This window comes from Eurytemora carolleeae, unplaced genomic scaffold, assembly GCF_000591075.1.
Source record: "Eurytemora carolleeae unplaced genomic scaffold, Eaff_2.0 scaffold338, whole genome shotgun sequence".
NCBI lineage: Eukaryota > Metazoa > Arthropoda > Copepoda > Calanoida > Temoridae > Eurytemora > Eurytemora carolleeae.
This window is the reverse complement of record NW_019396530.1, coordinates 157834-169703: the sequence shown is the minus strand read 5'-3', so window position 1 is coordinate 169703 and position 11870 is coordinate 157834. Positions and strand designations below refer to the sequence as shown.

The 11870-nt window shown below is 33.7% G+C and overlaps 1 protein-coding gene and 1 long non-coding RNA gene across 2 annotated transcripts in view; one reads left to right on the top strand and one right to left on the bottom strand.

Annotated features, from left to right (window-relative positions):
* Positions 1-5770: 5770 nt before the first annotated feature.
* Positions 5771-11870, top strand: part of LOC111704931 (kelch-like protein 18) — a gene marked incomplete in the record, with an annotated part of 7434 nt that continues 1334 nt past the window's right edge. The window contains 2 exon segments of the mRNA XM_023477328.1: positions 5771-5981; positions 10889-10990. Coding sequence (XP_023333096.1) covers positions 5974-5981; positions 10889-10990 — 110 coding nt within the window.
* LOC111704932 (uncharacterized) lies at positions 8466-9908 on the bottom strand. The gene is made up of 2 exons (XR_002765910.1): positions 9155-9908; positions 8466-8613 (listed from the first exon to the last, which is right to left on the bottom strand). It is a non-coding gene; the product is annotated as an uncharacterized LOC111704932 (long non-coding RNA).

Genomic DNA, 11870 nt, shown 5'->3' with positions numbered 1-11870 from the left:
TTCACAAATGCGAACATTTTTGGTTGCATGTTGAAAAAATTTTCTTGTAAAATTGCATTTTTTCACGGAAATAAATGAAGCGAAATTTCGTGAAAACAATTTCATGGAATTTTTTTTGTGAAAATGTGAAATGCCAAAATTTCGCAAAAATGCAGAAATATTTTCGCAAAATTATATTTACTAAATCCCAATTATATTTACTAAATTTCTTGTCCTATAAATGTTTATACATGTAAATATAAGAAAAGTAGAATATTCTACTGCGCAGTTTACTCTAGTATAGTGTGTGTAATATTACCCTGTGGTCTGTGCTAGCTCTGTCTTCCTATTGGTGCAACTGCGCACTAGACACATTGGTATTGGTCAGATCTAAATCTACTAGCAAGCCTAATCATTGCACTTTAAATTTAAACCGCTAGGGGTCTCACAATTTTGAATATAAACATTGTATATTAAGCTTTAAACTGCACATATAATAAACAGAAAAGATGAAGTTGGTGCATTTAATCTACATAAAACGGGCAAAGAACTATTTTTTGAAAATATACTTATTTAATAACTTAACGCTTTTCTGCAGTGCTAGTAAATGCATATATTGTAGTACTTCTTTTATTATTAAGTAAATACAATTAATTCAAATCGATTTTTAATATTTTGCTTTTGATTTTCCTGAAAGTCTCCATCCTGAGATTCTCAGGCTCTTGTTGGATATAATCGATTTCAGATTGGTTGCGTACTTGCTGAATATGAGTTGTTTATACCTACTGGCTACTTCTTGTATAAAAATTGCATATATATGAATTATCGTATAATTTTGACACAGTTTCTTATCATTTTCGTCTCCAAAAAGTCAATATTTCAAGTTCTCTTGCCTAGTAGTTATGTTCAGGCTGTTTTTGCCTATTGGATTAATCAACAATAGAATTCCCATTTCCAACGGTGGCGGCTTGCAGTATCACTCGTCTGAAACCATGCCTCTAACTCATGTTCTCTAGGTTGGCATTTCTTAACGGATAAATATTTCTACACATTGGCGACTGATAATCAGCCCCACTATAACTATCTAAAAACGAGCTAATACATGTCCTTGTTTATAGGCAGGACTACTTCCAATCCGAGCTTATAAGCTCTGGGGCATTTGCCATTTTCTGTTATGCGCGAATGCCCCGCAAAATTTCAAAACAGAGAGAGGGGGGTTGAATTTTGTAGATCCAGAAAAATAATATCTGTGGGATGCCTGCGTAGAGACTGGCAGCTAGTGGGGTCTTAAATGTAAGACATGTGGCCGCACGCTCAGCCCCCTAGCCTGTCCTAGCCACAGTGCTCGGCCCAGATAGTGTCATAACTTAACCTAGTCCATGGCCGCAGCGCTTGGCCCCCTAACCTGTCCTAGCCGCAGTGCTCTGCCCAGAAAGTGTCTGAACCTAACCTAACCCTAAATAAATACTAATTTAAGTATTTTTCTGGATCTACAAAATTCAATCCCCCTCTCTCTGTTTTGGAATTTTACGGGGCATTTGCGCACAACAGAAAATGGCAAATCCCAAGCTTTGGGTCTGTATGAGGACTAAAGGAGTTAGGGATTACATCAATGGAATTATCCCTATTCCCAGCTATTGAGCACACACTGGTTACATCTTAGCTCGAGTCCGTAGGAGGACTGAAGGAGTTACAATAGGTTTGAATATGAACAAAATTGTCAGTTTATCTTAAATTAACCCTATAAAGGCTGGGGGTCTAAATCTATGTATAGCCCATAGGTGTGGCGTCCTGTGCAACGCCCCTAGAAAAAGGCCTTACAGAATAAATACAAGGTTAAAATCAAAAAATAGAATATATATTAGAGTGGAATTTAGAAATTCCTTGGTTTGAATTTTGTAAGTCCCTTTCAGCCTGAAAGGGATTTCAAAGTGTACAAATCATGTAAATGTTCACAAATTATATGCAGTAGAGTACATTAATACAAAATGTTCCCTAGACTATCCATTTCAATTTCGCATTTTTTAAAGCTGTTAAATAAACTTTATAAAATGAATTAGGTGAATAATAACATCAATTATGAAACCAGCCTATTTCATAATTTGGTTTTCTTTTAATATTAGTTTTAAATTCTCTATAAAATGATGTTCCAGGGCCCAAAAGGTTATATAGCACAAATATGTGAAGTACACCTGCAATATGGAAACAGTACAACAAAATGGCCGTTTTACACTTTTTCCTAGTAAATTCCACTCTAATATATATTCTATTCTCTTATTCCCTATACTGTAATAGATATTTGAGGTTTATTGCATTTTTTCGTTCAATAAAATCTTTTACTAAAATATATTTTACTTTGAAATCAATTTTACTATAATATGACTACCATTAAATATTATTATAATTCTCTTTGGTATTAAACAACTTAAGCAGTTTGGGTTCTGAAATACTTTCTCGCCATTAAAAACGAACAAAAGGCCTTTTGCCCGTTTTCTGCCTTATAAAAAGCAAGCAAAAGGACTTTTGTCCGTTTTCTGCCTTATAAAAAGCAAGCAAAAGGCTTTCCCTATTCCTGTCTGCTGGGGGGGGGGTCAATTTGACCCCCTCCCCTCTGTAGTTTTTATCACATAACTCAAAAAGGGCTGGTCAGAGGCTGTTGAAATTTTCTGACTTCCTAAATACCCAAAGCCTCCCCTTTAGGCCTAAAACCATGCTTTTATACTGACTGAGTCACACAATGCCTGAATGACTACTTTTTTCTGTACTTTGTTTTGACCCACTTTCAGTTGTCAGATTTTGAAAACTTTTAGCTTTTTGAAAAGGAAACGGATTGCACAAGTTTTTCAAGGAAATGTTCGCAAATTATTTTCAAACAACCTGTCAAAAGGAAATTTGCCCATTTTTCGTTTTTCTTAATTACACATCAGGTTATTTAAAAAATGTATATATTACTATTTTTTGGACATTTTTTTTTGCAATTTATTACTATATAACTTGAATTTGCAAAAAAAAATCCAATTTTTGCAAATTGGCAAATTTTTTTGCAGATTCTTAAATTAGAGCACAAGAGCTTATTTGCACTAGGATAGGGTTAAATGCTCTTTTTCTGCCTTATAGAAAGCGAGCATTAGGCTTGTTTTTTTTGCCTTATTATAGAAAGCGACCATTTACTCTATTTAAAACACCCATGGTATCCCCCGTGTCCGCCCCCCCCCCCCCCATGCAAAATATCATGTTTGTTATGTATTATTAGCATAGAGAATAGAATATATAGAGAGGAATTAAAAGAATCTCTCAGTATGAATTTTTTCAGTCCCTTTCAGCCTGAAAGGGAGTTCAAAGTGTACAAATCATGTAAATGTTCACAAATTATATGCAGTAAAGTACATTAATACAGTATGTTCCCTAGACTATCCATTTCAATTTCAATTTTTTTAAACTGTCAAATAAACTTTATAATGAATCAGGTGAATAAAAACATCATTTGATTTATAGTTATAACGGAAAATCAACGTTTGTAAAGTGGAAGGCATAGAGTCTATGTGAAATGATCATTGGTCAATTATGAAACCAGCCTATTTCATCATTTGGTTTTCTTTTAACAATAATTTTAGATTTTCTATAAAATGATATTCCAGGGCCCAACAGGTTATATAGCATAAATATGTGAAGTACACCTGCAGTATGGAAACAGTACAACAAAATGGCCGTTTTACACTTTTTTCTAGTAAATTCCTCTCTATATATTCTATTCTCTATGATTATTAGTGTAATATATGTAGACACTAAATAATTACACTGAACCTAATTATTTTATTTGACCAATTAATATAAATCCAAATGACGATAACATTTTTTATTTAAAGGGACCGTTCACTTATTTGGGTAATTTCAGGGTAAAATAAACAGCATATTCTCTGTTGATTGATAATAGTCTTACTTTTCAAAGACAACTGTGGCCGGAGAAAAAAGTCGATTTTTCGTTCAGCAACTATGTGCTGTGCACGCACGGCATGCACCCCTTCTTATTTTGTCCTGATGATGGATTTATCGTTAATAATGTTTTTTGAAATCTTAGATCTCTAACATTAATGTAAAACCACATTTTTTGTTCTAAAAAATAGCATAAGAAGCATGTTTTAGATCAATTTTTTGCAAGAGCTTTTCCAAAAATTAAATTTTAATTATTATACAGCGATATTATGACTGAAACCCCAGAAGTTTGAAAAAATGAAAAACCATGGGAAATACGTCCAGGGTATCTAAAAAACGGGGAATAAGGGTCTACGGGCTAGTTTGTGATGTGATTTTAAAGATTGAGACCATTTTAAAATTTATGGAAAAATTCCGATTCAATGAGCCCAATTTTAGACACAGATATAGACGCGGATGTTGGATTTCAATCCTCCACAGGTTTAAACAAAGAGAAATCCAAGTATTTTTAAGGGTTGATATGATCTAATTTCTCGTCCGGTGTTAACGTGTATGCCTTCAAACCTGATTATGATAATGCTTAAGAACGTTGAACTTAGATTAAAACCAAGATATTAGACAGGACGAGACAAGGAAATAATGCAAGGAAAGTTATTTCAGAGGTGTGTGCATTTTTTGTACTGCAGTGTACTATCTTTGGGGGAAAAATAAACACAAGACGGATATCACAGCCTGACATGGAATCATTTTTCACAAAAATAATCTATGAAATATTCTGGTCATATGAAACTATTATGGGAAGTTTCAAAATTATCAAAATTAAATGCTTTTATCCTCCTCGGATACTAGACAAACACTGATGCATCTATTCTTGTTTACAAATTCCGCCCAGAGAGAACTGGTTTCATTATGTACGCAGAGTATACACGACCGCAATTAAGTTTCCTTGCATTATTACCTTGGGATGAGCGGGCGAAGGAGGGAGGGATAGCAATTATCAATAATGTCAAAAATATAAATTTCCCAAATGCCTGTGTACCAGGGAAATTTTCCTAATGCCTAGGTTTTTAGGAAATTTTACAAATATTCTGTTATTTGAGAAATTTCCAAAATCTTAAAAATATACCACCCTCAAATAATTTGGGAAATTTCCCAAATGCCTGGGTATCCGGGAAATTTTCCAAATACCCATAGGTATTTTAAAGTGGTATATTTTTAAGATTTAGGAAATTTCTCAAATGACTGGAAATTTTCAAGATACCTAGGCATTTGAGAAATTTCCAAAATCTTAAAAATATACCACCCTCAAATACCTTTAGGAATTTGGGAAATTTCCCAAATGCCTAGATTTTTGGGAAATTCCCCAAATATTCTGTCATTTGATAAATTTCTAAAATCTTAAAAATATACCACCTTCTAATACCTATATTCTGTCTAGTACATACTAATATTTTTGATACAATAAGATTGATTCACCCAGAATCTAGATAAAGTAAAAATAGAAATTGAAAAAGGACCCTGTTTATTAAACCGGGAGGGAAACTAAGCAAAAATCTTACTTTAAACATATTATTACACTATCGCATCTTTCTTATATCATGAGCTTCAAAATATTTTTATTCTCGTTGTAATGAACTTTGTATATTATTCCATTTATTCAATTTTGTATGCATTTATATTCACTTGTTTATAAAATAAAACTAATCAGAGCTGAAAACTTAAAATGGGATATCCTTAATCCCGATCTGTTAATTAATCTGAGCTGAAAACTTTAGAATGGGATCTCCTTAATCCCGATCTGTTAATTAATCTGGAGATTAATAACAAGAGGAGAACAAGCAATATTTAATCTGGAGATTCAGAAAAAGAGAAGATCAAGCATTGATCTCGATATCCACCATTCTAAAGTTTTCAGCTCTGGGCAATCTTTTACATGGATTAATCCCGTTTCGTCATTATCCAGAGCACCGTTATTTTCGAGGAGAGACCCTAAAAGAAGTAGAGTTTTATCCAAGAGAGTCTGAGAAATTATGATGGCTGAGATCACCCTATAAGCAGATCATGACAAGGTTCGATACACTAGGATAGTTTAAGCGAGTAGATCAGCTAGCGAAACAAGCATGATTTTAAACTATTAAATTTTTTTATCAAACTTTGTCGGATTATCTTTCGGGTTGACTCCACTAGGTCGGTTTACATAGCATTGATTGGACATAGAAAGTTATAAAACTTCTATCTTTGGAGAAACTGAACCAGTTGAATGAAAGCCCCGGTTAAAATAGGTTTGTATCCACAAGATTATTTTAATATTTTGTAAATATAAATATAGAGGGCGAGTAAAAAAAACTGTGATTAGTGTGTTTTATTTAAAGAACACTATACAAATTTTTGCAGGGATGTAATTAAAATATAATAATGAAAAAAAGGGAACCAAACGAAAAAAAATTTTATGATTTTTTTCTTCAGAAATGAATAAGAAAATTAACAGATAATACATAGTAGTACAAAGTAATATAAGGTTGTTAACACAAATTCGAAATATAAGGAAGACGATTTTACCGACTCAAATGCCGTAGCCTTTTCTCAAGACGTGTTTATCTATTTCCTCCATGAAGTGCCCACATGTTAAACCCCGCTCATTCGTTCCCGCCTCACCCCTCTACACATCCCAGCTCAGTCAGGTTAGGAGAGTTGAGCTAGTAACAGCTCCGACACAGGGAGCCTCTTGACTCGTTTATGATGATGACGCAGATACTCAGCTAGCAGCAGACGTGCTTACCCAAAGGGTTCCCAGTTTATCATGCTTTCCAGAGACAACATAATCGCTAAATCGGACCATGATAAAACCGCGATCTCTGCCTACTAGGTTGGATAAGCCCTGTTGTTCCAGTTCCTGTTGATCTGCTCCACCAACATGAAGCTCTACATCACTCCCATGAAGTACCCACAAATATTCATCATTAATTCCTTTGTTAATTTCTAAATCAACCAATTTTAACTCCGCTTTATGTGCAAATATTTCAAAACTTTCGTTTTTTTAAATAAATGTTAGAAATCTCCATGTTTGGATCTCTTTATTTTACTATAGTGACTTTTAAAGTCAACAAAGGTATAATACATAGTAGTACTTGTACAAAGTGCATTGTAGTTCATAGTAGTGCATAGTTCAGGTACATAGTAGTACAAAGTAGTGCATAGTAGTACATAGTAGTACATTGTATTACATAGTAGTGCAAAGGAGTACATAGTAAATAGTAGTACATAGTAGTACATAGTAGTACATTGTATTACATAGTAATGCAAAGGAGTACATAGTAAATAGTAGTACATAGTAGTACATAGTAGTACATTGTATTACATAGTAGTGAATAGTAGTACATAGTAGTACATTGTATTACATAGTGGTACATAGTTGTACATAGTAGTACATAGTAAATAGTAGTACATAGTAGTACATAGTGGTACATAGTTGTACATAGTAGTACATTGTATTACATAGTAGTGCAAAAGAGTACATATTAAATAGTAGTACATAGTACATAGTAGTACATAGTAGTACATTGTATTACATAGTAGTGCATAGTGGTACATATTAGATAGTAGTACATAGTAGTAAATAGTGGTACATAGTAGTTCATATTTGTACATTGTATTACATAGTAGTACAAAGTTGTACATAGTAAATAGTAGTACATAGTAGCACATAGTGGTACATAGTAGCACATAGTTGTACATTGTATTACATAGTAGTACATAGTAGTGCATAGTAGTACATAGTGGTGCATAGTGGTCCAAAGTAGTACATAGTAGCACATAGTAATACATTGTATTACATAGTAGTGCATAGTATTAAATAGTAGTACGTTGTATTACATGAGTATGAGTATGAGAATGAGATCTGTAAGAAGCCCCATGTTGAGCAACCCAGACCGCCAACAGTAGTACATAGTATTACAAAGTAGTACATAGTAAATAGTAGTACATAGTGGTATATAGAAGTACATAGTAGTACATAGTAATGCATAGTAGTACATAGTAAATAGTAGTACATAGTAGTACATAGTAGTAAATAGTGGTACATAGTAGTTCATAGTTGCACATTGTATTACATAGTAGTGCATATTAGTACATAGTAAATTGTAGTATATAGTGGTACGTAGTGGTACATAGTGGTACATAGTAGTACATAGTAGTACATTATATTACATAGTAGTACATAGTAGTACATAGTAGTACATAGTGGTACATAGTAGTTCATTGTATTACATAGTAGTACATAGTAGCCAACGAGGTTATAGTATAGTATAGTATAGTATAGGCCATGTACTTCCCTTCCAAAGGTCAATCTGAATATTACAGTACTCGGGGGTGATTTCTGAAAATATTTATTTTCATTTAAGCAGAAAAAAGTTTTCAATCAAAAACTTTGGGCTACATGGATCTCCGTAATTTATTTAACTAAAAAATAAATAACCTTTCTTTATTTCCAACTACACTTATAAAGGAAACACTAATAATTCAAACTAATATTGGAATATCTTACTAAAAATTGGTTACTTTAAAAGACTTTTATTCATAAATTGTCGTACAATTTTTGTTTCAAGCATGAAAACACTTAATTTGAGAAACCAGGGGATTCATCAACTTTTGCACTCCAGTCTCTCATTTGGCAAACAATCTTCTGAAAAATTCCGAACAAACCTAAAAATGAAAGATATATCAAATATCAAACTATTTCAACGATTACTAGACTAATCTTATATTTCAATTGCGAACAAGGGCGTATACAGAAATAATTTTTTTTTTGGGGGGGGGGGCAAAATATGAGCAAAGCGCCAAAAAAAAATGTACACTATACAGTCCAATTACCATATAAGGACTACTTTATCTCTCCATCAGCAAAACTAGCAGAAAAAACAGCAAATTAATGTTTTTAATACTCTTCACTCTTTCAGATTTAAAATTGTGATAGCTCTACTAAGTTCTAGGGGGGGGGGGGCTACGCCCCCCCTTTACAGGTCTAGGTAGGGGCACTCTGCCCCCCTGTATACACCCTTGATTACGAACATATTTTCTCTTTTTTTATACAGTGAACAAACAAACAAACAAAAAAGTTCGCGGATTTTATCCAAAAGTTTGTTGCCGATAAATCTTTGATGTTAAAAAGATGGATGAAAATCATGTTGTATGAGGCCCCCCCCCACCCCGCCTTTCTAGGGAACTTAAACTGTGCTTTACTAACCTGTAGGCATGCGCCGAGTAAAGGTGTAAGGTTAATGCAAATGTTCTTAGAGCCGGGTGGTTCGATTCTGTATTAGATTTTACGTTTTTTTTCCCAATTCTCTGAAAAATCTCGCCAGGAATTTGAGAAACAGAAGCCATTATAGTAGCTCCATGGTATTCTCCGGATGGAATATTTTTGGCACGCAGTTTTAAGTGTATCCTGGAGATCTTCCACAGTTTTTTCAAGTTTTTTCTACGTTTTTGAAGGTTGTAACATTTCTCTCTGTATTTCATTCCCATTTCCGCACTATCTTGGAGAAGTTGAATAATTTATTGAGAAGAAAGCAGGGAATAATTATGGTCTGTCTTTATCACTTGGACATGAAAATCTGTAGTTACAGCCAAATCTATGGCCGGGTACAGCATTGTTCCACAACTTTTTACAGTAGAGAGTTCTGTAGCATATATTTTCAAAATGCCGACTGCATATCTGGCTAGGAGAGTCTGTTTTCCATTTAACTATTGAAATCCACTGCTCTTTTATCGTGTGCAGGATTATATTTTTACACGATGAGGTACTAATGCATTCTTTTACAGAGCAATATGTCATGGTAGTATACGATTCTGAGAAAACTGAGTAAAATTCAAGATACAAAACCTCCCCATACACTTGTACTCCGAAAGCGTACTGCATATTTGATGTATGTACTGTATGATATTAATATCCCTAATCAGTAAACTGTCCTAGGTGTACACTCAGGCTAGACAGCACAGCGGCCCAGGTAGTTAACTATCATCCCCCCTGATAGTAGCACATAGTGGTACATAGTAGTGCATAGTAGTTCATTGTATTACATAGTAAATAGTAGTACATGGTAGTAAATAGTGGTTCATAGTAGTACATAGTAGTACAAGGTAGTACATAGTGGTACATAGTGGTACATAGTAGTACATAAAGGGATTAAAATTAGACGTGTGTCCAATCCTAGTTTTAGTTAAGTGTTATGGTCTCTATATATAGGGTGTCCCACGAAATATGACAGTAGCAAAACGAGTTGAAGGTCGTCTTTAAACTGAAATAATTTGCCACATTTTATTCGTAAATATTATTTAAGGTGTATAATTTTAAAGTTTATAATAGCGAGGGGAAGGGGGATAAGGGCGTGGGTCCAAAAATCCTTCTCTAAGAAATTACCCAGACCATATTTTGGAAATGCCTGGACTAGGAGCATTTTTTTTTATTTTTGCTTCAAAAATCATTTAATAAAAGTAGGTTGAAAAACGAACGACGCAAATAATTTCAAAGATCTAAGACGACCTTCATTAAGACGACCTTCAGTGTGGCATACTGAAAACAGTTCAATGGAAGATTATTCCTGATTCCATTTGGAAAATGGAATAATGGAAGATTATTCCTGATTCCATTTGGAATATGGAATAATGGAAGATTATTCCTGGAAGATTATGCCTGATTCCATTTGGAATATTGAATAATGGAAGATTATTCCTGATTCCATTTGGCATGTCACTCTTGGAGGTAGATTTATTTGAAAATTGGTTCTGCTCATTATGACCAAAAGTTTTTAATTGATCATCATTCTGATAGATTCAGACAAGGTTACGTAAGGCCTTTACGAAACCAAAATTTAATATTTATCAAATTTTTCCTTCACAGTGTATTTTGTTACTTATTCAGCTCTGATACAGCTTGTGGCCTGTATTACATAGAACCAAGTAATTTAAAATGTTTTAGTTCGGATCTAATTGACCGTTACACTGTAGCCACCAACACCTGGACAACTTTAACCAACAAACTTAGTTCTCGAAGACGCCGTCACTGCTCTGTAGCAATAAGGTACAATTTATGTTAGTAAACATATAACCTTGGGCTTTAAAAACGTTTCCATGAAACAATTCTGGCTTTAAATTGTTAATCTTCAAGCTGCCGTTTTTCATTGTATTTAAAGTTTTACTATTTTAATTCCGTGGATTTTCAAAATTTCATAAAAATCGAAAATTTGTTGACACACCTTTTTGTAATTCTGAGCACTTATAACCCTCCCTTGGGTCCTGTCCAACACAAAATTTAGACCTAATTGGTTCAGCCGTTTTCACGTTAATCAGATACAGACCAGCAAAGATAAAAATATAGATATTTTTAGTGAAACTGAGATGATATTGGCAGGAGGATATAATGGAACTCAGCTTTTTAGCGTGGAAAAATATGACAAAGATGGAGTTGTGACGAAGCTACCAAACATGAATTATAGAAGGTGTGTACGTATCTCTGCAAGATTATTGGTGACGAAATTGCTGATGTTTATTTTTTAAAATTAATAATGTATGCCTGGCTAGTGGCAATCCATATTGCCAATATCATTTACTTGCTAGAGATGGACATAGTTTTTTTGAACGAACAAAATTTTTCGTTAACTATAGGGTTGCTCAGAAAAATAACGAACAACTTGGATTGTTTAGAGAAATGAAAAAAACTACTGTGTTTTAAAAGATAACGATTGAAATCGTTCGGTTTTTTACTTAATGAACAAATTTTCCAAAAGATTTAAAAACGATAGTTTTTTAAACGAGTTTTTCTCGAAAAAACTGTTTACGATTTTACTGAACGATCGGTCAGTGAGAAACGAACAAAACAAATGGAATGGGTCTGTCCTAGTATACGATTTTTGGACCCCCCCCTGCCCTCAATTTTGTACATGACCATTTATTTTTCAGCA